Source organism: Psammomys obesus, unplaced genomic scaffold (assembly GCF_907164565.1).
Source record: "Psammomys obesus unplaced genomic scaffold, mPsaObe1.curated_primary_1811, whole genome shotgun sequence".
NCBI classification, from domain to species: domain Eukaryota; kingdom Metazoa; phylum Chordata; class Mammalia; order Rodentia; family Muridae; genus Psammomys; species Psammomys obesus.
The window spans coordinates 8,089,517-8,114,690 of NW_026592510.1; the positions used below are offsets into that span (position 1 = coordinate 8,089,517).

At 39.3% G+C, this 25,174-nt stretch overlaps 2 protein-coding genes across 6 annotated transcripts in view; one reads left to right on the plus strand and one right to left on the minus strand.

The window, feature by feature from the left end:
• The window catches only part of Ermp1 (endoplasmic reticulum metallopeptidase 1), a 49,872-nt gene extending 31,911 nt beyond the window's left edge, over nt 1-17,961 (plus strand). Inside the window, exons 14-16 of one of the 2 annotated variants that reach the window (XM_055614120.1) lie at nt 3,946-4,109; nt 4,204-4,334; nt 17,916-17,961. In XM_055614120.1, coding sequence (XP_055470095.1) covers nt 3,946-4,109; nt 4,204-4,334; nt 17,916-17,949 — 329 coding nt within the window. In that variant the 3' untranslated portion in view covers nt 17,950-17,961. Of the gene's footprint in view, nt 1-3,945; nt 4,110-4,203; nt 6,726-17,915 lie in introns of those variants that run through there. The other variant, XM_055614119.1, reaches the window with a different exon arrangement.
• Nucleotides 9,367-25,174, minus strand: part of Ric1 (RIC1 homolog, RAB6A GEF complex partner 1) — an 89,358-nt gene continuing 73,550 nt past the window's right edge. For all 4 annotated transcript variants that reach the window (XM_055614117.1, XM_055614116.1, XM_055614115.1 and 1 more), the window contains 9 exons: nt 21,319-21,435; nt 20,093-20,821; nt 18,130-18,288; nt 17,906-18,042; nt 16,105-16,391; nt 15,210-15,401; nt 13,641-13,818; nt 13,326-13,514; nt 9,367-12,211 (listed from right to left, as the gene is read on the minus strand). In XM_055614117.1, the coding sequence (XP_055470092.1) occupies nt 11,923-12,211; nt 13,326-13,514; nt 13,641-13,818; nt 15,210-15,401; nt 16,105-16,391; nt 17,906-18,042; nt 18,130-18,288; nt 20,093-20,821; nt 21,319-21,435 (2,277 nt within the window). In that variant the 3' untranslated portion in view covers nt 9,367-11,922. The remainder of the gene's footprint in view (nt 12,212-13,325; nt 13,515-13,640; nt 13,819-15,209; nt 15,402-16,104; nt 16,392-17,905; nt 18,043-18,129; nt 18,289-20,092; nt 20,822-21,318; nt 21,436-25,174) is intronic.

Sequence of the window (25,174 nt, forward strand, 5' to 3'; positions counted from 1 at the left end):
TGTTGGCTGATGGAGAAGTCTCACCGTAGAGCTCAGGCTGCCCTATGAGGCATGCTCTTCCTGCCGCAGCCTCCTGAGTGCCGGCGCTGTGTATGGTGTCACTTTGAACTTACAGTATTTCAAATAGCAACTGAAAGTTATTTCTTGAAGAAAAATGATATATTTTTTTGGTTAGAACTGTTTTAGGATGATAAAAACCTTATGCAAGAAAGTACAGTTTAAAGTTTATCAAGTTTGTTCATTTCCCCCTCCCCATCAGCTTTTGGTTTAGTCGCTATTCTCCTTTGAGTTCTACTCTAGATTCCTTTTTTTTTGGTTTTACTTGGTTTTTTTTTTTTAATTTACTTTTTTCTTCCCTATTAAAGTAGAAGCTTAAATTACCCCATTTAGATTGTTACTCCTAATATATGGTTTTACTGCTAAAAATTTCCTTTTGAATATTGTTTATGTTCTTAGTCAAGGTTTCTTAAAATTTTGACATTTGCAAATTTTTACACCTGAGAAATTTTTATGTGGTTCCTGGGCTATAAAATAGGTATACAAATCAAACATTTACTGAATAAGTCAGAGAAATTTATTTTAATATAGTTCTTTGGTATACACATAATTTTACCAGTTGTTAAAGACAAATGCATGTTTAGACACTGCTGATGGATGTGCTTGTTGATTTTTTACATAGGGCTATAGATCACTGATGCTGAGATGCTACTCTGAATAAATATGTAGTACAAAATGGCACATGTATGTTAGGGCCATTTCAGAAATTGTAAAATTTTGTCCTAATCCCAAGACAAAATTCATTTAACTCTAAATGAAACTTGTCTGGAACTCAAACATCAAGTCTGAAAACTAAAGTCTAATATATTCTAATTCAAAGGTACTCAGATTTGATACTTACATGCTGATGAAAGTGAAAAATACTAGAAGTGTAGGGCTAATATTTCTTAGAAGAAAATTTTGTATGGAGAGTATAAATGTTAATTCAAAACCCAATGGATATCAAATCTAAGCTAGTATTTCAAGCAGCATTTTATGGCATTGCACAAGCAGTACAAAACATTCACGTTGTGTGTACAGATCCAAGGCTGTGGAAGTCACGGCATGCATCTTGGGCGAAGGCTTCTAAAAATAGCTCGGATTCGTTATGTTTGTTTTAATTATTTTTTGTTGTTGTGCTAAGACAGCATATCAAATACAGCATTTGTTGGGGCTCACAGTTCCAGAGGGTAGAGTCCATGACCATCATGAGGTGGAAGAGGGTGAGGCATGGTTCAGAAGCAGTAGCTCAGAGCTTATATTTTGATCCACAAGCATAAAGCAGGGAGTGGCTAAGTAGGAATGGTGTGGGCTCTTGAAACCTCAGAGCCTGCCCTTCTCCAACAAGCCACGCCACCAAACAGTTCTACAAACTGGGGACCAAGCATTCACATACAAATACAAGCCGATGGGAGCCACTCACGTTCAGACTATCACAGTGTTTGATTTTGAATTTTTGGTTGTTGCATATTCAGAAACCTTTCACTGTTGCTAAGTTTCCCTTGAGCCTGTACTTGGCACCACTTACACATCACATAAGGTGCTATGGCCTAATGAAGCTGGCTCTAGATCCTACAAATTTTAAGTTGTGTTTTAGTGTTTATTTCAAAATGCTAAAGCAAAACAAAACCCTTTCTGTTACCTTACCCATGCAAGGCAAGTGCTGTACCACTGACCTCCATCCCAGCCCTTGAGACTTGTAAACTGACCCATTTGTTATCAGACATGTGTTCTTCAGTTTTCAAAGAACCAAGATTTCCCAGCCTCTTTTCTATACCAATTTTCTGTTTGTGTAAGCTCATTTTGAGGTAAAACACAGTTTTCATGATTTCTACTCTTAAATATGAGGATGTGGAGGCTTGGGTAATTACTGCTCCTCGTAAGCTGCTACTGTTAACTGGACATTCTGTGACTCACGCGGGTCTACTTTTCAGGTGTGAGTTTTTGTCTCACTTATATTCAGGCTTTGCTGTTAGGTACATATATTTCAGGTGTTGTTGTTGGTGTATCTTATAGATATACACTACTTTTTTGACCTTATGTCATACCTTTTCACCGGTGAAAAATTTCCTTGCTCTAGAGTCAATTGTAGCTCTTCAAAGCTTTCTTTTGATTACTGCTAATTTTTAATTACTACTAAACTCTGATCCTCAGGAAAGGCAACAAGTATTAACTGCTGAGCCATCTCTCTAGCCCTGCTGTAGTTTTTCTAGTGACTGCTCCGAGTTTGAAATGTGTATCTGCAACTATTACAATTTTACTTCCAAACTGTTGTTTGCAAACTATGCTGCTTGGTGGGTATACCTTTGTTTTGCTTGAGTCAGGGTCTTGCTCTATAGCTCTGTCTTGCCTCAGCTTGTGATTCTTCTGCCTCTGCCTCAGCAGAAATGGGGCTATATATAGGTTACCACACTTGGGCAACCATTTCATAATAAAATGATTTTAATTCTTCCTTTCTTTCCCAGTGTCATTTTTTTCACCCAGACATAAGCAATAAAATATAGTCAAATATAATTTTCAGATTTGAATAAAAGAAACTCCATTTTTATAGGCAATTAAAATCAGGCTGGGTGTGGTTGTTCATACCTTCAATATAGCAATTTGGAGGTGGAGGCAATCAAATCTTGTGTTTTCAAGGACAGCCTGCTCTACATATGGAACTCTAGGCTAGCCAGGTGATATAGTGAGCAGCAGGTGCTCTTAACAGCTGAAATCTCTCTAGCCCCAGATTAAACTTATTTTAGTGGTTGCTGTGGACTTGCAGTATGTCTGTTTTCTTCTAAGTCCACCCCCCTTGAGTACATGCAGTTGGCCTCAGAAGCCACAGGCAAGTCCTGTGATATTTGCTTCTTAAGCCTTTTAATAAGCTGCATATGGTTCCCCTCAAATTTAAGATGATAGAGCTTATTTAGGCTTTTTGGGGGGTGGCAGGGAGGAGACAAATTAGCTTCAAACTTGTTATGTTTTAGTCTCCTGAGGGATTGATTACTGGAGTGTGCTCTGGTTATGACACTTTCTTTGGAGACAGGGTTTCTTGGTGTAGCCCTGGCCGCTCTCGTGGGATTCCCTCTGTAGACCAGGCTGCCCTTGAACTCAGGGATCCACTTGCCTCTGCCTCCTGAGTGCTGGGAATAATGGTGTGTGTGCCACCACTGCCTAGCCTGGTTGATTTTTAAAAGGCTTTTCTGAAAGTCTTAGATACAGCTCATTGTCAAACAGATCTGCATTCACCTGAAAACTTATTTTCTTGGTACATTCTGTTTATCTTTACATGTTTAAAACTGTAGCTTTTCCAGATCCCAATTAGTGTTTTGCCTTTACTTCTTGTCCTAGGATTCCCCTCATAGTGCTGCCAGCTGATCTTCTAACTGCATTTGATTGTCACTTCTCACCTTAAGAAAATGCAGTGAAGTTCTGCTGCTTGCAGAATGACTCCAGACTTCTTAGCAAGCATTTTGGATCTTTGGCATAAATCTAATAGGCAATGTGATAGTTAACTTTGTATCAATTTGTCTAGACTGTAGTACCTTGACATTTGGCCAAACGCTATCCTAGACTTTTCTGATAACATGTAAATAGTGGGTTTAAATCAGGTTGATCAGTTACCTTAGTCCAAACACTGAGAGCCTTAAGGAACTCACTACAGTCAGATTACCTTTCAGTGTTTCTTTCAGCCTTTTCTGGAGGTGGGGAGGGACTGGAGATTAAGTAAATTCCACCAGCAGTTACCAAGTTACTTTTCTCATTTAGAGTCTGCCCTCTGTCCTCTCATTAACCTTGTTGCTGATGATACTGACATCCAAACTGTTAAACCTCCTTGAGCGTTGTGTAGAGTCCATCGCTCAGCAGTATGGTTTGGGTGTTAAAGGTGACTGTCACTGCTAACTGAATGAAATGATCCTCTTACAGGACCAAGCCATATGTCTTTCTACGTTCGAAGCCACAAAGGAGCAAAGCTTTCGCAGTGGTCTCTTGGCAACGGCACTCCAGTCACAAGCAGAGGAGGGGACTACTTTGTGTTTTACTCCCATGGACTCCAGGCCTCTGCATGGCAGTTCTGGATAGAAGTGCAGGTGGGACTTTTCCAGGCTCCAAGATGGTACTTAACAATCTTAAAGAGTTCACAGTGTTCTGGCTTCAGAGAACTAACTGATTTTTCTCCATCAGGTCTCAGAAGAACAGCCGGAAGGAATGGTCACTGTGGCCATTGCCGCTCACTACCTATCTGGGGAGGACAAGACATCTTCTCAGCTGGATGCCCTGAAGGAGAAGTTCCCGGATTGGTCATTTCCCTCTGCGTGGGTTTGCACCTATAGTCTCTTTGTGTTTTAATCTGTGGATGAGCTTTGAGGACATGCCCCTTGGACAGTCCACAGGGCAGTTTCTCTCCCATGGTCCATGGATGTTTGTAACACAAGTCAATGAATTTTAATGAGCATACGTTCAAAGAGTTTTTGGGCTAACACTCTTCAGGGCCAAGTGTACCGTATGGGTAAACTTTGGGATAGTGATGGCTGGCCTTCAGAAAATTCATTTTCTGGCACTTAAGCACACGTAGATACTGCCATTCATACATGTCATTTATATGACTATAAGGACTCAGAAACATACCACTTCAGTAGCTTTTCTTTGAGGATCAAGAAAGACGTAGACTCTTAGGCCACTGTTAATGAACTAGGTGAGTCCACCTGATGTCAGTGGGTGGCGGGCAAAATACCATTCAGTGGAGTAGTGCCTCTCCGTGCGCCACTGTAAAGTAAATGCCGTGAAGATGGAAGCGGTGCAGCACCTTAGGGGCCCTGAGAGCAGCCGTAAGGGTGTTAGTCTGTTCTGCCACCTAAATGCTGGTGCAGGGCCCTGGGCCTGACTCCTTGTCATGGAAGCTGCTGCTTTCCTGAGGTAGTACTGTGTCTGTTTTCCCCTTGAATGTGTTCCTGTCATTTACCTGGGGAAGAGAACATGTCTTCAGCTACATTTCCTTCTTATGTTGCATGGATTGTGCAAGCACAGGACCTAAATTTCTTTCCCAGAGCACTGAGTTGACAGCATTCTGAGGTGGAAGAGGAAGAGGGTTAGGAGTATTGGGCATTTATACTATCTATTCTCTTTGTTATATAGGAATCCTGTTATACAAAGTTAGTCCTTTAGAACATAATTTTATTGCTGCACTGGGTTTTCTGTTTTTTTTTTTAGCAGGTGAGTAAGTTCTTAGAGTGAGACCAGCTGTTCTGACATGAGCTTGTGGCTTACGAAAGACTGAGACAACTGTACTGTATCTGTTACTGTTCAGACCCTGCATACAGGCAGCAGTAAGACTTATGGTGCTTTTCATTTGAAGACGGGGATGGAGCTTGTGACGTATGTCATGGCAGTGCCTCTTGCAGCTTCTCCAGGTTCCAGCAGAGACAAACATAATGAGAAAAGCAGCAACTTATGCTAATTTCCTTTTTACAGTAATAAATGTAAAAAGGCAAACTCTGAGTTAGCCAACAAGCACGACCCAAAATATAGTTGAAAGAAAAGCCATAGTAAAGCAAAAACAGAACAAAATACTTGTCAGGTGGGAACAGGAACGGGTCAGAACCATGTGAGCTTCAGCGAGTCAAGTGTGGACTGCAGGAGAAACCTTAAAACTGCTTGTGTGATACTTGTCAGTTTCTTAATCATGTTCCTTGTACTGCCTGCCTCATCTCTAACTTGGCCCGTGCAGATGTGGGGCTGCAGCAAGCTGACGCTAACACGCTGACCGTCACAGGTACCGACACTGTGCAGTGGAGTCACTTTTTTGCTGGACTTAGAGAGATCTTATCAGTGCTTCAGGTGTCTGGCTTCTGCTATGCGCACATTATCTGTCAGGGATTACTTAAAGGTTTGAGGGTTATATATAGCTTGTACAGAACCACAGCTGAGGAAAATAACAATACCAATAGCTCAATGAATTCCAAAATACAGGATTATGTTTTGTACCTGGGTTAATCTGAATTTGATCACTAGAAATTATGGGGGAAGGTAGCAAAATGTCATTCTGAGGTAGCACATAAAAAAACAAGATGTTCTCTGATATCGTTTCTTTTGGCCGGATGCCATTTTAGTGTAATTAATCATGGTTTTCTGTTTATCTTTGGGTTATTTCTCTATGCAAATAATTTTGATTTTCTTTAACATTATTATGCATCAGTAACAAGATGCTCAGTTAGTTTCAGGGCACGCTTAAGGGCCAGAAATGGTCAAGTAATTACACACAGTATTCATGGCTTTTATTAAGCACACATCTGTAGTTATCAGTATCCCATCCCCTTTTAAAAATTATCTGATGACTTGTATAATTCACTTCTAAAAAGATATTTTCAAGGTCTCAGTGATGCATTTTCCCCCTAATGAGTGTGAATATAAGCAGCACATTAGGGAGAAGTATAAAGAATTGTGATTTCACAGTTCTTAGTTTTTAAGAAAGATTGTTCTATGAAGTGTTTCTACAGTTTTGTAGCTATAATTAAATGTCTAGGATTCTGCCCCAAGGTTTAACTCTGAAGGAGGTTGGGCCACAAGCCAGCCTACACGACTCAGGAAGCCACTGAAGAACATGTTTGTCCATCTTTTTCTCACTGTTTTGCTGACTTGTTGAGGGTTAACTGTTGCCTTACAATGTTACTAAAATAAACTTTTTAACATACTGGTTGTAAAAAGTGGATCTTTTACAACTGCTTTTATTCTGTCTCCATATTTCAAAACTATTTTATCCCTAGTGTTCTTACATTAAAAAACAAAACAAAACAAAAAACCTTTACAATGAGCTACATGGCTTACGTAGAACTGCTGTTTTAGTAAGTGGTATGAACAAAATATTCAAGAAGGAAATACTCACTTCTCCTAGAACCTTACCTGGAATGAAATGGTACATCTGAATTTCATAGAGATAAAAAGAACATGTTTACCAAATGGTAAAATCCTGAGTGTATTTAGGCTTACTTTTTCTCCAATGGGAGAGGAAACCACAAAAAGGTATAAACATTATTATTATTATTATTATTATTATTATAAAACTGGGGCTAGGGGTAAGAACAGAAAAAGAAACTACTGCAGCCCATGACCTATAGGGAATTCTCATCACCCAAGGGAAGGCTCTCAACAGGACAAAGCCCAGACATTTCTCCAAGCTCTTTTAGTTTTCTGAGGGGATTCCTTCCCAGCAGTTCAAAACAAAACATTTGTTGTTCTCCTTTTAGGGCCAATAAAGTCACAATGCACATGTGCCTCATTATATTGAACTTTAAAAAATATACTTGATTATCAAGTGGGATCAGTGAAATGGACCACACAAACAGAATAAACAATCCAATGACCATCTCAGAAGGAGAGTTCTTCTATCTATCTGGAAAGGTCATTAGCTGGAACCCAGAGCATCATACTTAACAGTAAAACTGAAAGCTTTCACTTAAGACAGGAAGAAGACAAAAATGTCTGTAACTGCCACTCCTAATGATCATCATTCTGGTGGCTCCAGCTAGGGCAATCTGGCAAGAAATGACAGTTAAATGAGTTAAAATTATACCTGGTTGTAAATGACATGACCATCTATGTGGAAAAAAAAAATCCAAAGGTGAAATTAAGCATTCCATTTATAAGAATACCAAGAAGAATAAAAAGGAAAAACTACAAGATATTGCTGAAGAAAATGACACATTCATGGATTGGGATCATGATACTGAAAAGGACTGCATTCTTCAAACAGCTTTGTTTACACATTGCAAACAATCCCTGCACAAGTCCAGTTTGAGGGTATGCACACTGAAAAGCTGATCCTAAATTCATATGCAACCACAGGTATCCTAGAATAGCTGAAACAACCTTGAGATGAATGACATGCTTGGACTTCCAGAGCTTCCTACAAAGCAAGAATTGCCCAGAAACAAGACCACACGTTTATAGTCTGTTTTTGACAGTTCGGTGGAAGAAATATCTTTTCATAAATTGTACTTGACAATTGAGTATCCATATATGGAAAAGAGTAAAGTTAGAGTCCTTTAAATATAAAAAAATTAACTTAAAATGGGGCTAAATGTTTGAGCTACAACTATAAAGCACAGGCATAAATATTCATAAACTTGGGTTAAACAGTGGTTTCCTAGCTATGACAAACAAGCTCAAGCAATAAGGATAAATTGGACTCCCATCAACATAAAAAGCTGTGTTCCAAAAGTATATCAAGGAGGAAAAGTCAGAAAAAATGAGAAAACACCAATCAAACTTGGGTAGGCCTAGTATCCAAAATATATAAAATATATTTTATATATTCATATATAGTTCATATATAAAATTGCTGGCAAATCAAAGATAAAATTGATCTTTCAGTTTGGTCTAAAAACCATGTAAGAAGATACACATAAGCCATTTTCTTTCTTTTTTGGTTTTTTCAAGACAGGATTTCTCTGTGTAGCCTTGGCGGTCCTGGATTCAATTTGTAGACCATGCTGGCCTCGAACTTACAGAGATCCGTCTGCCTCTTCCTCTCCGAGTGCTGGGATTATAGGTCTTCGCCACTGCGCCTGGCTCACATAAGCCATTTTCATGCAGATCTGGAAAGACTGATTAAGATGAGTAAGTATAGGTAGCAGAAGCTTGGAGCCTTCATTCGCAGCTAATGGGACCTGTAGTGTGGTTACTCTTGCATATTGAGTTTGGTATTTCCTTAAGGACATAGTCACTATATCATAATCCAGCAATTCCACTTCTAGATTGATACAGAAAAGCCTGGTTCCCCAGTCCTTTCTTTATTCATGGAGATATGGTCCAATACCTTCAATGGGGTTCCCGAAACCACTGATATGTGTTACATCATACTTTTCCTCAATATGTACACCCATAATAAAAGTTAGGAACTAGGCACAGTAACCAACAGGTGTAACTGTGGTATAATAAAACCTATTTAAAACTTAGAAACTGTTAATGTCTATATGTTACGCTTGGTACCTTTTGGAAATTGGTTGACTGGGTAACTGAAATGTTGGAAGGCAAGGCAGGCAAGGGAGAATTCCTATGTGAATGTTTATAGTGTTACAAACTGAAGTCGATAAAACCCAAACTGTAACCTTTAAACGGACAGTAAACATCCACAAAACAGCACATTCAGCTTTAAAAAAAAAAAACGGAGATACATGAAAAATGTTGAAAGCATGTTCCCTCTCTGTATCTACATATAAACATTTTAAATACATTTGAACTTCTAGGTATTTCATTCAGGAGAATAAGAGGTGGGACTGCAAAGTAAAAAATTTTTTGTGATATTTAATACATAGAGCTTTTTTGCAGTTAATGTGAGATAAACACAAGTTTGTGTAATAGTTTTATTACCCTTTACCAAGGATGGGGGGGGGGTGCGCATGTTACAGAAGCAGCAGTGACTTTAATCACAAAGCAGAGGTTGTTTTATACCCAAATGATTTGTTTTGGTATCAGCAAGAAATTTGACCGTATATATTAATTTCAAAGAGTTACGCCAAATAGTTAAGTTCATTAAAGACATGGCTTATACAATTGATATGGTTTGAACTAAACAATACAGCAAAACAATTTTTTTAAAGTGTATAACTAACCAAGAAATAATTTTCTTAAGCTTGCCAAATTTCTTGCCTGGAGGGTTTCCTAGTTCTACTAATTAGACACTATCTGTTTTATCAAAGACTCTTTCCCAGCCCAAGCCACAGGAGTAACAGTAACCCGGACCCTGCTTTTAAGATTGTGAGTGGTGGTGAGATGACTGGGCGCGGCAGCATGCGGCTATAAAAGCCTAGCTACCGGAGCTGCTGGGAAGGAGCTACAAATCGGTGTCCATCTTCACCAAGACTCTGGCTCAAAAGAAAAAAGGAGAAAGAAAAAGAGGGGGCAGTTGGGATGTAACTTCTGGTGGTGAAACACTTGGTTAGCATGTGGAAGGCCCTATGCTCAATCCTTAACACTGCCCCATCACCAACAAATGTGAGACTAACTCAGCAGCAGCCATTTAAGACATCTGAAAAGACCACTGCTGCCTACAATGGTAAACTGTTTTTATCAACTACATAGTCACACTAGAAATTGGCTAAATACAAAAGAAATGCTGGCTCTTTTCCCCAGTGGAATGGGACAGAAAAAAATTTCAGTTTAGTTCCTTTTTTTTTTTTTTTTTGGCTGCACTGCATCTACTTATGTAAGAAATTCAGAACAAGGTGGTGGTTTGATACAACAACTTAAATAAAAGTAGCACCAGAAGGACCAGGTACCAATAGTAACATATTTTATCCATTCAGGAATTTTATTATGTAAAATTATTGCACTTCTACTGTAGAAAGTAAATAACAGTAATTACCAAATTCAATAATTTTAAATAGTTGGTGAAAGTTGAAGTAATTTCAAAATATTTCTGAGGTTCCCTCTAAAGAACACTGCCTAAGAGGACCTAGTCTATCTCTTTACTTTAAAAGACAGGAGTAGAGGCTGAAAGCCATTCCTAAGGTATATCTGCACTATAAGAGACACTGTTTTATATGGTGGTACGAATTTGGTCCACATCAAATACATCGTTGTTATAAAAATAAACAAGATTTTATAAAAAATAACATTGCATTCCTTGTTCAAATTGCACAGTACAAATAAGCTATCTAAATTAATACTGTTATTAATAATTGAATTACATATGCTGGGTATGCGTTTAGTCTGAAGCAACTGAATATGTAGTTCTGCTTTCATAATGTATGAAAACTAAAATTTAAGTCATGTCTAGAAATACATAAAATATTTTTACTTTACAATAAAGAATTTACAAACCAATTTTTAGTAGTTGATAATATAGGATCCCACAGTCTATTTACATAAAGGCCCATTTTTATTCAATTTACAAAAGCAATAAATAAGAAACTACATTAATTTGCACAAAACCTGTTCCACCTCATGATCAGTGGGATGACGCCTACTACTTTACAGCTGAGCCAATAAACCTGTCTTCCTCTGTGAAGACTGCTCATTTTGGAAAGAAGAACAAGTCTTGTCTTTGTTCCAAGAGTGAGTACAGTCATGCAGAATCCAGCGTAAATCTTACAGATTATATAATACACGCCTTAAAAATATGGACAATGCCTTTGAGTATATTTACATGAGTATTCACAAAAAGATACAGTTCTTTGATACAAAAATTTAGTGGTGTCAGCATAATTGATAAGAACGCCCTCACCCTCTGCCCACATTGATCTAGTAGGAATTAAGCTTGCTAAAACAGGCACATTAACTCACAGGTAAAAAGCTTCCCACCCATTCAGGACATTAAAGACTGCTAGTGAACAGAGTACTAAAGCTGAAGGGTCTTTTTCCACTGACCCACACTGTGCTAGGGTAGGTATCTATTCAAATGGCCAATTAGAGTCCAGCTGACTCTATACAAGGAAGCAGACCAGTAGTTCAGGTACCTGATGAGCTACAGCAAGCACCTTAACGTTTATTTAAAAGAAAGTTAAAAAACAACTCACGCCCCGAAAACAAAACCAGTCTAGACACACACTGAACCAGAAAATATATAAGTAGTGAAAAAGTAAGTTCACTCAGGGCAAAATAATCCCTACACATTAACAACTACCAATCTGTTGTGAATTAAATCAAAATATTCTATGTGTACATCTAAATACTGCTCATTACTCTACTGCAGCTTAAATTTTTCTTATGAGATATTTTGATAGCACTTTTTTTTTTTTTTAAATGGAGTCAAGGAGATTTAGAGGAAGAGTTCATTAAAATATAATACTTTACGACAGAGTTTCTGACCCAACTTTTACCTGTGAAATGATTCAGCTAGGTCATAGGTACTCAGCTGCACACTGCTGGGATTAATACTGCCTGCTGTGATGCTACTCACTGCTGTCAGGACACAGAGCAGTCATAGGCCCCATCCTGAAATGGCTCCTCCTCATCTGCTTGTGCTGTGTCCTCTTCTTTCCGGCTGACCGTGCTGTTGCTCCCAGTCTCGCTCTGAGAGATGCTCCCGTGGCTCGAAGAGCCCCTGTTCTCCTCTGCCCGGGGGCTGGTCTGTTCAGGAGTCTTACCCACTGTTATTGGCTGGAAGGTGTCAGGCTGGACTTGCTCTTCTGTTATCTCTGTGAGCTTCTGCAGTTGTGGCTTAATGATGTTTAAAAATGGCTTATATCCAGGGCTAAGCAAAGGGGAAAAATGAGCTGTCATTTGTTAGAATCCAAAGGACTTGATAGTGGGGCTGGGGAGACAGTTTAGGCAATCAAACCCTTGCTGTGCAGGCATGAGGTCTTGAGTTCAATCCCTAGGTCCCATATAAAAAGGAGGCACAGATAGGATTTCTGGAGGCACACTGAGCAGCAGATAGCCAAATCAGTGAGCCCCAGGTCCCCACAAGAGGCCCTGTCTTAAAAGGTGGATAGCCCCTGCGGAATGACACCAGAAGCTGACCTCTGTCTTCTGCACATGTACACCGTAAGGCAAAGCAGACACACGCATAACCTGGTTCAGTGTTTGGGTAAACTCCTACGAGACGTCAACAGTAAAACAAATGAGGCAGAGAGGACTCTTGAGCACCCTTCTCAGAACTGACATGGCTCAAGGCCGAGTCTTAAACCTCTTAGTAAGAGCAAAGACTGATTATTTCAAAATCAGTATTACAAAATAGGCTTTAGACCCAAAGGGATCATTTGGAAAGTATCTAACTTAGATACATTTGGCAATTAAGGAAAACTAGGTATAAGGGAGGTAAAGACAACTCCCACCCACTACTTCAAATTTGGAAATGCTGGTAACTGTCATGGAATGCTGCAAATTACATAGACTATGTTACCTGTCTTTCATGGAGACTTTCTACCATTTTAACCACAAAACTATCCAGTCTCATTCTTAGGTCACTTGTATGGCATAGATCTTAACACAGCATATGCTTTCACATATAAACTAACCAACACTGAATATAAACTATTCAATGAATAGTACCCATGCTTTCACATATAAACTAACCAACACTGAATATAAACTATTCAATGAATAGTACCTATTCAAGTGGCTGAGTACCAGATGGTTAAAGAAAAATGACTTTTTTTTCTTTGGGACAGGGTATCGTGTAGCTCTAGTTAACCTGGATCTTGCTATTTAGACCAGACTTAGCTCAACCTCACAGAGATCTGCTCGCTTCTGTCTCCCAAATGCTGGGATTTAAGGCGTGTGCTGCCACACCCTGCAGTTCTAACAGTCCTAACGTGAAAGTCATTCACCAAAGGAGACCAAAACTGATGGACACGAGTACTTACCAGTCTGTAGAGGCCCAGCGCTCCACAGCATGCAGGCCTGTTTTTATGTTCTGTAACATCTCTCCATCCATCTCTGAAGACTGGGCAATCCCCAGAATCTGACTGACTACTGAGGATTCTCTGAGAATCAGGCCGATGACAACACACCAGTCCAGACATCCTGCCTCCATGAAAATGTGCAGCAAATAACTATATATAAAGCAGCAACAGAATGATTTGCATGAAAGACATCTGCTGATATGCAAAGGGCAGCAAGTACAAAGAACATAACTCCAATTCCCACCTGCACAAAGAAAAAGAATCTGAGACACTCACCGAAGCTGGACTTGAGATTGATGGGGCCCTTTACTTGCCAACTCCATGGAGATGTGCTCCAGCTCAGACTGAGTCACACTTAGTGTGGAGAAATTTTCATCCACCATTGTCCAGTCTCCATCCACCATGGAGCTGCTTTCAGTCAGGTCTGTGGCTGAACCAATGCTGCACTCATCACCTGACGAAGAGATTTCAGAACTTACATACGAGCTTTTCATTTCATAAGTGAGTATTTTCCTTTCATTATAAATATTAGTTATTTTTAAAGTTCTGGTTTCTCCTCAAGATTTCAAAATGAAAACATTCAATCTACTGCTAAAATAGCCATTATATGAACAACATATATTTTAAGAGCTAGCAGACCATTAAGAAGAAATTATATGTTTGAGAATGGGAAAACATTCTAATTTTAGAATTAAAAGTAATAGAAATTAGACGCCTTCACAGGTGACAGAAACTTTACCAACAGGGATGACAAAATAATAGCCCAATATCAGATAAACACCTGTCCATTAAGAAAGCTGGAAGAAAAAAAAATTAATCTGGGTTTGAATGTATGTCTGTAGCCTCACTATGTGGGTGGCCAGCACAAGTTCAAAGGCAACCTAGGAACTTAGTGAGATCCTGCCTCAAGATTTAAAATAATAATAATAAAAAAAGAAGGCTTGAGGTATAGTTCAGTGATACATGTTTGCGTAGCATGCAGGAGGTCCTAGGTTCAATGGTTCAATCTCCAGTATTGGTTCCCCCATCTTCCACCAAAAACAACAACCCCCAACACAACAAAAAACCAAAACCCAGCCTAATTACTAGTGATAGTTTAATATTTTATAACCCTACAGCAATATAAATTGCTCCAAAACCTCTTCTATATGTAGTTTAACCATTATTGTATGGCAGAAATTGGTATACTGCTTTTGTAAACGGTCATATTATAAATATTTCAGGCTTTGAAAGCCAATATAAAATGAAAGATATTATATATAAAAATATTTTTCATAAATTTTATTAATGGAATAAAAACTAGCGATAAAAGTTATGTTTTTAATGACAAAAGCCTACTTATTCTAAAAATAGTATTTCTTATATGATGATAACATTTTATTATCTGGATTTCAAAGATAGTATACTTCCTTATCAAAATTAATTGCAAGGGCAGCAAGGTGGCTTGAAGGGTAAATAAAGCACTTTCCACCAGAAGATACAATCCTGATAGACAACCAGAGTCTGATCTCAGAAACCCACAAAAAAAGATGGAGAGAATTACAGAGTTATCCTTGGACTTTCACATATGTATTCTTCCATATACATCAAGACACACATACACAATAAATAACATTTAAAAACTTGATTGCAAAGATTTATGTAGTGCTGACCCATATTTCCTATATCTAAATAAATATGGTAAAGCATAGTCAAAGCCAATTTAGCCTTATTTACCTTTATAGGCAGATATTTAACGTCTAATTCTTTAGAATACTGATGCTGTATCTTGGAAATGCTATGGTACATGGTCATTTCCCAAACAAAACTCAAGAGCTATAACTCGTTCCTTTATTAGATGTATACCTTTAGTAGATAATGGTGACAGAAAAGCATCTTGCATTTGTGGTCCAGGAGATGAGGCTATGTCTCTGTCACGATGGGTGGGACCAATGTTGCTGAGCCAGCTCTGACTTCGTTGAATGTTAGAGATGCCAGCATCCATCTCGGAGGTAATAAAAGGGTCAGCTGACTGAGACTTTAACAGCTGCTCGCCCACTGCATGGTAAGTCCAGAAGCAAAACACAGTGTGTTCAAGATGTTCCACTGCCATTCCCAATACCATCAGTTCAAAACCAATCACCACTGTATACTGTATCATTTATCCAAAACTACAGACTCTCAGAGCCACCTCATGTCTCTTCCTGTAATTACGCCACACTTTATTCTCTTGATCTAAGTGACGTGCCTTGGTTTTAAAGATGACCCAGAGTCTCCAAACACCATACTAAGAAAGTTTTGTTTAAACAACTGGAAGTCTTTGTAACAATGTCTGAATTTGGAACCCTTTTTCTTTTACTCAGTTTCACTTTGTCCTACAAGTTTAGAAAATGGCACAAGTGTCAAAGATGATTTTTATTGTCACCCTGAGATGAGTTCTGTCAGGTAAATCATAGCTCAGCTTATTTGAGATGCCTGACTAACTGTAGGAACTTCTACACTCACAGTTTTCAACTTGTTTGTAATTCAATAATGGTTGGTTTGTGAGTTAAACTTCAAGCCCAAAAAAAGTAAGAGAGAATACTTTCTACTTCATTTATATCTTTGGCCAAATGGTGGCTATTCTAACTAATGTATAATAAGTTGGCTCTTATTGCTTAAATTTGGAATAGAAAGAGTTCCCTGAATGTCAACCAATGGTAAAATGTTTAAATATCTAAAATAAAATATAATTTTAAAAAATGTCAGAAGTCCACATTACCTGTTCGGCATTTTCCATTTTTGAAAGGGGAACTGATAGAAGAGGCTGGGATAATGGGAAGTGGCCACAGGAAATCCTTGTGAAGTCTCTTCAGGGCTACTACAAAGTTATCTACACGGGCAGCTCGGGTCCGTTCTTTGCAAAGCCAGCTGATTAGTTCAAAGCCTAGCTGGGCTGCAAAGCAGCCAAGGTCCTTTAAGCGCACATCTTCTAAGAGGCGCCGAGCATGCCTCCACAGCATCATATCAATATACATATTCTCAGCACAGTCACTGTCCTTGCTCCACCTGTAAGAAACAGAAGAAAGCGAAGGAACAACCTCACTCAAGAACTCTACTTTTAGGCAGCACTGATAAAACTGAAAAGGAAGCAAGAGATTCATTATCTAATTGTGCCTGAACAGAAAGAAAAAGCTTCAGGGCTTCTCCATCGCACCACAACCTAACATATGCACAGTTACCTCCCCTGCCTTTAAATTTTGAGACAGGGTCTCTCTCTATAGTCCTGGAATTCGCTATATAGAGCAGGCTGGCCTTGAACTCAGATACCCTCCTGCCGCTTCCTCCCAAGTATTGGGATTAAAGGTGTGTGCTGCCATGCCAGGCACAAAGTTACCTCTTAAAACCAATCTATAGAATTGAATACATGGAATAAAAATAAATAGACAAACGAAGCCAGATCAGGATGAGGTGGTGTGTAATTGAAGTGGGAAAAGGAACATACAAATCATTTGTAAATACCAATAAAAGGGAAAGCATAAATGAAATCCTCTCTACTAGAGCTATATAGATATACCAAAATAAAGCATAGAAATTAATGAGGTGTAAATACAGTCTCTTATCTCTAGTGGAACTGGGCAAATGCACAGCTAGTTTGGTAACTGAGTGGTGGCTCTGAGTGAGGCGCAGGCCATGCAACAGGGGAGCCTGGCTTCGGGAGGAGGGCTTCCTGGACTTAGGTCTCGCTCCGCCTTCTATTAGCTGTGTGAACACACTCCAGTGTTTTTCTGATCCTGTTTTTCTACCTGCACAGTGAGTAACAACCCCTACAGAGTTGTAAGGACTGAGACATGAACATAAACACGCAAATGCCTAGAATATTATCTTGGCACACAGTGAGCTCTTTAAATTCAGAGTGTGGCTAGCAACTGTTGATACTCCTCCATGGCTGTATTTTACTGGTGACTTTTGTCTCTGTGTGTCTGAGTGTTTGTAATGGGGGAGAACTGTTAATGACCAGTAACAAGAGGGAAAAAAATAAAATATAATAAAACATTTGAACTTGATATGTACCAAGTATTTCAGTAAAAGTATAAACAACAACAAAAGACATGTAGGGAAGGGAAAACACAGGAGCCATGAGAACAGGTAGCCAGGAAGCAACACAAGGACCTCACAAACAGGGCAAGTCCAAGGATCGGTCAGGGTCACTGCGTTACAGCCACTACCAGAAAATTCCCACTTACGACAGATGTAGTCTTTGGCCTTCAAAATGCACTAGCCTCCAGCTCTCCACCACCTAAGGTTTTGTTCTAGTCCTCTTTTTAGAAATAACTGATATTAATTACATTTAGAATGAGAGCATCTAGATCCACTTTAGTACAAAGATACAAAAATTACAGAGAACAGAAGAACTTAACAGGAAAGAAAAAGCAGAGAAAAGGAGGAGCTTTCTCTAAGCCTCTGGTAAATGAAAAAAGGGATTTGTAACTAAATTAAATATTAAGACTTAATTTTATAAATGCCTTGAAATGGAACGTGACAAATGCTCTGAAAAGAGTAACTGCTCTTTATTCTTTTACCTTTTCCCAGAAGGACCAGATGGCATACTGAGTGTTTTCTGTAAGCTGAATTTACCAGGAGGAACATTTTCAGCTGACTGGGACAAACTGATGCTCCGATTCCTGAAGAACTCAAATCCACCACTTGAACTAGGCTCCTGTGGTTACAGACAGCATGCAGTATTTTAGTCAAAGGTGCCCTCTGGGTATGTGTCCTACAGAAGCTGTATGATTTTGCAACTAACCTGAGATGTAGGTGTGGATGGAGGTGTCTCAGATTCTCCAGAACCAATGGCTTTAAGAAATCGAATCATGTGTCGACACAAGTCCCATTTGCCTTGCTCCAGTGCCGTGTTGAACAGAAGGGTGGCATGCTGCCTACTTACTGCTGGGACCTCCATGTTCTATAAAAACAACCAAGGAAGATAACAGTCCATTTATAGGATACAAATCTGGAAGACAGAGCAATTCTTTTCTTGATCCTTCTCTGAGCCCAAGGAATATTAAATTGGCTGGGGGCAATTTAATAAGGTTAAAAGGAGAACTTAAAAAAAGTACCGTGTGGGGAAAAGTGAAGCAGATGCTCTGCTCACAGTTCATACTATGAGCACTGCATTCCTGTTACCATTCACTTTCTTTTCGACTGTAAAAAGTTACATCATTCCCATTTCACAGGATAAGAAAACAGAATAACCTAAATTGTTGAAGATCAATAGCAAAGCAAGAGAAATCCAGGTTGCCTGACTCCAAAAAACTTAGGTCTGTCTCCTACAGCATTTTCTGAAGATCTGATTGAAATTTTTGCTTTAGGTAGGACCAGGGAGTATGGCTACACTGGGCATCCCCAGCTCCTCCTTCACAAGCAGCGCCCTGCCTGCTTTTACGGAGCACTGCCTGATAGGCTGCGCTTATCTACAGCCTCTTTTGCACCAGCCCCAGCAATGAGGCAGTTTGCTGGAAGAAAGTTCCCAACTGCACAGCTAGTCTCACTGAGGGTCTGAGGGACAGCAGAACGAAAACACAGCTGCACTGACTTTGGTTCTTTTTATGATGGCGACATTCTCTTCCATTAGGGCTAGTCGAATGAATCCTGGAATCTTAGGGCTGCCAGCCTCTGCTTGAAAAAGTTACTTGCCATGAAGCAAATAAGTTGATAAAAAAATCTGTTTCAGTCTGAGATTCAAACTAGGCTCATGGCTAGCTTTCTACATAAATGAAACCACTTTGCAGTAATATGAAAGAACCTTAGTATAGCCTTTCAAATCCATATCTGATTTGATACAGTAGTATCAAACTTTTAAGCCCCTCTGTTAAATAATGAGACAAGTTTTCCAGGGTTTCATTATTTTGAGAAACAAACAAACAAACAAAAACATGAGCATCATTACTGTGGCAGTTCTGAGCATTCTCAGCTGTCAACAGCAAGGCTAAGATTGGAAACTGTGTTAAACTCTGGTTTATTCAGAATCCTTTCAGCAATTTTATACTTTAAGGAAATAACTCAGATCAATGCACTAATGTCCAAAGTACCATTTTCTCAGTGTTATTTTATTTTACCTTTTTATTAGTCTAATATAGTATTTCTAATGGAACATGTACATCACATACATTACATATAATAGAAAAATTTCAGCTGTAGGAAATGGCTCAGTAGTTAGGTTCTTGCTATTCAAGCCTAATGACCTAAATTTAAAATCCATGTGAAAAGACGCCTGACACAACACTACGTACCTCTGTAGTCTCATGGGCCCCTAAAATATGGGAAGTAGAGACAGAAGAAGCCACAGAAGCCCAAACCCCAGCTCTCCTGGCTGATGTGGTAGTGAAAAGCTGGAGAGACACTGTCTTGAACAAGTTTGAAGGCAAGGGTCAAAACTTGAGGTTCCACTGACTTCCACACATATTCTAAGGCACGTGTTTACCTGAATGTGTACACACACACACACACCTTCAATTGTACTTAAAATCATATTCTGAAATCATTAACTGTTTTAGGCGCATTTAGGGATAACCAGCAATGTCACTTAATAACATTCAAGGAAATCTTTGGTCACTTGTCAAACTTGAGTTCTTCAAAATGAAAGACAAACACTGTAGAGAAAGTATGACCATTCATGACAGTGTAATTCCATAAACACTATCATAAGGACATACCTTTCCCCCCTAAAATTAAGATCATTCTTATCCCTTTATAAGGATAACTGTTACCTGTAAGATAATAAGGTAAGAGGCAGCTGTGTCCAAATCCTGAGCCATCAAACATTCCTCAAACAAGTCCTTGGGGTTTCCAACAGCTGCAAAAAGGTAATTCCACAGAGCGTACTCAGTCTTCCTAGCACAATGCACAACTGTCTGAAGGAAAAGGGGGAACTCGGTGATGAACTTCGCCACGGTGGGAAGCAGTGGGTCAGGAATGGGCTCCCGTGAGGTAGCTTCTTCTTCCAGCACTTCATGGAGCATGAGCTCCAGCACGTGAGGGAAGTAAGGTAACGCAGCGCAGGACTGCGCCAGAAGTAGGGCTTGCTCTCCCAGGTTCCTGACCAGAAGCTGACGGAGGATATGGTGGAGGTAGATCTGAGAGGTTCTCTCCACAACACAGAAAGGGAAGAGCACCTCCAGCTGCTCCCTAGCACTGTTCCGTGTATACAAAGAATCATAGAGTAAAGTGTCATTGACAGCACCAAGGACCAATGCATCTTCAAACAGAACGGCCAGGGGGTAAATGTTGATATGGAACGGCAGCATGATCCGCTGGGATAAGAAGGAGTGGGGCTTGCGGTGATCCCGGGGGAAGAGAGGCAGCCAGACTTTCATCCCCGCACTGCCACAGCTCAGCCAGAGGGCCTCCAGAAGGTGACGCTTTTGTTTATTTGCTCGACAGGTAGTCCAGACATTTTCCACCGACTGGGCTAGTACAACCGGAGGACAAAATGGCAGCTGAAGGGAGACACAAGAATGGCTGGGTTTTAGTTTTCCATTAAACATGTAGGTTCTTAAGTTTATAAGTACTAGTTTTGTAGACTTTCAAAATGAGTTGTTTTCTTTTCTTTTCTTTTCTTTTAAAGCAGGAACATTTATTTGGAATTAAAGATAATAGTATATGTACTATTATACTTTCAAAGTATATGTACTGAAATCTAAAAAAAACAAAACCGAAAATAAATCCTCTATGAATACCAAACTCTATCTTTATTTTCTCAATAAATAAATGAAATTTACAAATATGTACCTAAGCAGTAACACCTGGAAAAGGACACATTTTCTTATTTCAGGACTTAACCTCCTCTCTTCTCAAACCCAGTTGAAACATGAATTTTATGTATGTTCTTAGCTTCTAAATCACAATACACTGCTCTCCCCTTAAATTCCTCTATTCATAAACCTTAACCTCATAACAACTTCTCAGGGCTCGGATGCCTTACAGCTTTACTCACGAGTTTCCTTTGGTTAGGGTTGCTGTCCTTCTCCCGGATCTGAGGGCCTGACCTGTCCCTCTGAATCATGATGAGCTGTCCTGCAAGGTTCAGCATTATGCTCTCTGCATCACGAGCCTGAAATGGCAGAAAGAAATTCATCAATTTATAAGCATGTTTTTGGCATTCTTTAGCACCTAGTGAGGTTTGTAGGTTAACAACCAACAGCATTTGCTGGAGCTGTACCATGTATAGCCCAGTTTGCTAAGCTATGTGTGAACATTTTTCCTGACTATGATAGACAAACACTATACAGTTAGTGGCCAATGAGTGCAGAACTGAATTATGCTGGAAAATTAAGAGAACTTAAGACGTTCACAAAAAATAGGAGATCACCTCACTGATCATTACTAGAGAAAGTTTAAAAAGATGAGAGACTTGCAAGGTCAGGAAGTCAGAGACAGAGGGGAAAGGCTGGTATTCTAACTTAAGCATGAAATGTAAATGAAAACATGGAGCCAGGATACAACAGCTCAATTGGGAAAAGTGACAATGATTTCAGCTGTATGGCAACAGCCCTTCAGGGAGATAGATCTTGGAAAATCAGGCAAAGAGGCAAAAAGGTTTACCGCTTTGCATGCCTCTCAAATGAAAAAAATCATTAAAAAAAAATCCAGTTTAGTCAAGATGAATTACTGTATTGACTTTTGAAATGAGGAACCAGTCTGTCATTTTATTCTGGAAATTTTAATCAAATGCCAGAATAAAGAGCCTACAATTATTACGTTAAACCCCACCACCAAGGACCATTCATGCAGAGGACCTAAAACTCCGGCTCAGATGTAGCCCACAGACTCAGTCTCCAAGTGGGATTCCTAGTAAGGGGAGCAGGGGCTTTCTCTAGCATGAACTCAATGGCTGGCTCTCTGATCACCTCCCTCAGGATGGTACAGCCTTGCCAGGTCACAGAGGAAGACAATGCAGCCAGTCCTGATAGGCTAGTGTCAGAGGAAGGGGAGGAGGACCTCCCCTAACAGTGGACTAGGGGAGAGCCATATGGGGGAAGAGGGAGGGAGGATGGCATTGGGAGGAGACGAGGGAGGGGCCACAGATGGCACACAAATTGAATAAACTTTAATAAATGATAATAAAATGAAAACAATTCTACCACCCCACTTAAACAAGCATACAGAGTTTGAGAAACATTGCTTTAAACCAATTACCAGATAAATCATATATTTTCATCTGTAAAGGGGAAGATCATTTTGACTTAAAAAGCAAACAGAATTCACTGCCAACCTAGGCATGAAAAAAAAAAAAAAATAGAAAAAGCATGTCTTAACCAAAGACGGCTTCAGGGTACAAAATCTAAGTGAGATATTGGAAAAAATTGAGGCCGGTGCTGGAGTGATGCCTCAGTGGTTAAGGGCATGTACTGCTCTTGCTGGGGACCCGAGTTCCATTCACAGCATCCACACTGACTGTTCAGAAGAGCTTACCCCAGGAGATTCAACTGCCTCTTCTGAATTCCTCCAACACCTGCACTCACGTGCATATACACATAGGTAGACACACACATAAAACCCATAGTTAAAAATAATAAATATTTTTTGAAATTTTTAGGACATCCATCAGCAAGGAGGAAGATATCAGAGAAGGGCGAATGAGTCTGTCTTGAACACTCACCACAGTAAGCTGGAAAGAACTGTAGGAGTTTTAAATGGAAACGTGTGTGACAACTGAGCAGGGACGAACATGCTAACATAAACATGAGGAAGAAAAGCTGAAATAGACTTGCCACAGGGAACGGCCGGGGCATCACCTGAGCATTTCCAGAAGGGAAACAGTCTAAGGCTGTGCAAGCTAAAGAAGACTCAGACACTCTGTTGGACTGAGTCCCAAGTTTTGATACCTGCTGGATTGCTGAGTTTACGCTTTCAGTATCATTTAGGGCTCAAAAAAAAAAAAAAAAATCGGCTACCCTACGTACTCTAGTTGTATAATACTTAATGTTCTCGCTATGGCTTTCAGATTTCCAGCACTAGCTGGGGGTAGGGAAGATATGTTGGACGCCTGTCATAAAAATGTGAATCTTCTCATAATGTGTAGGAATGAGATGGAATATTAGATTTTAAAGTCGATCTGGGAATCGTAAGAGTCAGGCACTCAGATAATAACTGCAGCTAAGTAACGGGGAAGGGAAAGAAACACGCACATAGGCAAAGAGACACTTCGGACTTTCACATGTCAACAGGCTCTACAAACATTCCCAAAGACCTTGAAGGGACTCACTAGAATTTACTATAATACACTAATTTTTATACTGGGCCTGTGCATGCTGGGTAATGCTCTATATGAATGCCGTATATGTAGCCCCTCACTTCAAGATGATAAATTTCCTATAGTTCACATAGTTCCTTAAAAAAATTGCCTTTTTTTTTCAAAAAGTGGCTATTATTACTAAAATTCTCAATATTTTCTATTGAAATTATTATAATAATTATAATAATAATCTCAGGGAACTTAAAAAATTTTCAGAAAAATATGAGCTACCTATATGCTCAAAATTCTAAGTTTGGGTTGGGCAGTGGTGGCTCATCCCTTTAATAATGTATTTGGGAGGCAGATTTCTGTGAGTATAAGGCTGGCCAGGGTGAGTTCCAGGACAGACAAGGCTACACAGAGAAACCCTGTCTCAAAAAAACAAAAGGAAAAAAAAAAAAAAAAAGACAGAGATAAATTCCAAAAGAAAAAAATTGAAGATTCAAAGTAAATGATCCTCTGTGAGAATTTGTGGAGCTTAACACAGCATTTATTCTCCTATGAGAGGCCATCTAACAGTTAATCAGTCTCATCATTATTTGTTTATAAGGATAATCATTATTAAGGTAAGACTTGCCCTGAAGTGCCGTGGCCTCAGGCCAAATCTCTATGATATTTCAACTTTTTAATCTGTTCTTCATTAAGTTACACACCCCTTTGTGAAGCTCCCTTAAACAGTTGCACCCTTACAAATGACGCTGCTGATTGCCATTATATCTAGCTTTTACAAAGATATTTCCTCTCTAAATGTTACCAAGTATTTTAAAGCAAGACACCATACCATCTGTTCTCTGATATCTAATATTCAATCATAAAATATGTAGGCATTTTCCTTAAAGCTACAATGTTAATGAAACAATTTCTTGGTTTTCTTTCTCAATTCATATTTACCCTTAATTATTACAACAGTGCTTTCTAATAGCTTATTTCAATGAGGATATAAATAAGCTTAATGGCTTGTTTCTATAGCACAGCAGTATGATGGTTTACATAACAATGGCTCAAAGAGGCTCCTATATTTGAATGTTTGGTCCCCTGTTGGTGCTCTATGTGTGTGTGTGTGTGTGTGTCCCTGTCTCTTACTTGTACATCAAGATATGAGCTCTCAACTGCTGCTCCAGTGGCTTTTGCCTGTAATCTTCCATTACAGACTCAAACCCTCTAGAACTGTAAGACCAATTAAACTCTTTCTTTTATATGGTGCTTTGGTAATGGTACCATAACCATCTTATAACAGCAATAGAAAGAAACTAAGACGAGCAGTATCACACTTTCTTCATACATGCAGCTTGTCGACGCTGCACTGGGCGGTTCACTTATAGCTAACCTCTGGACTGACATTCTTCTTTTGGGTGGTATAGGCTAATTCTCTATCGCTGTAATTCTGAGAATGGAAGATGACTTTAGACATTTACTTCAATTAAGGTTTAATGTTTTTGGTAAAATGTCTTCACATGAACTTCCCATTACACACCTTAGGAAGCGTACAACATCTGTTTCTTCCCTTTTAGTGATGCTCTGATGACTAAGGTTTCAGTGTGATGTAAAGTTACAT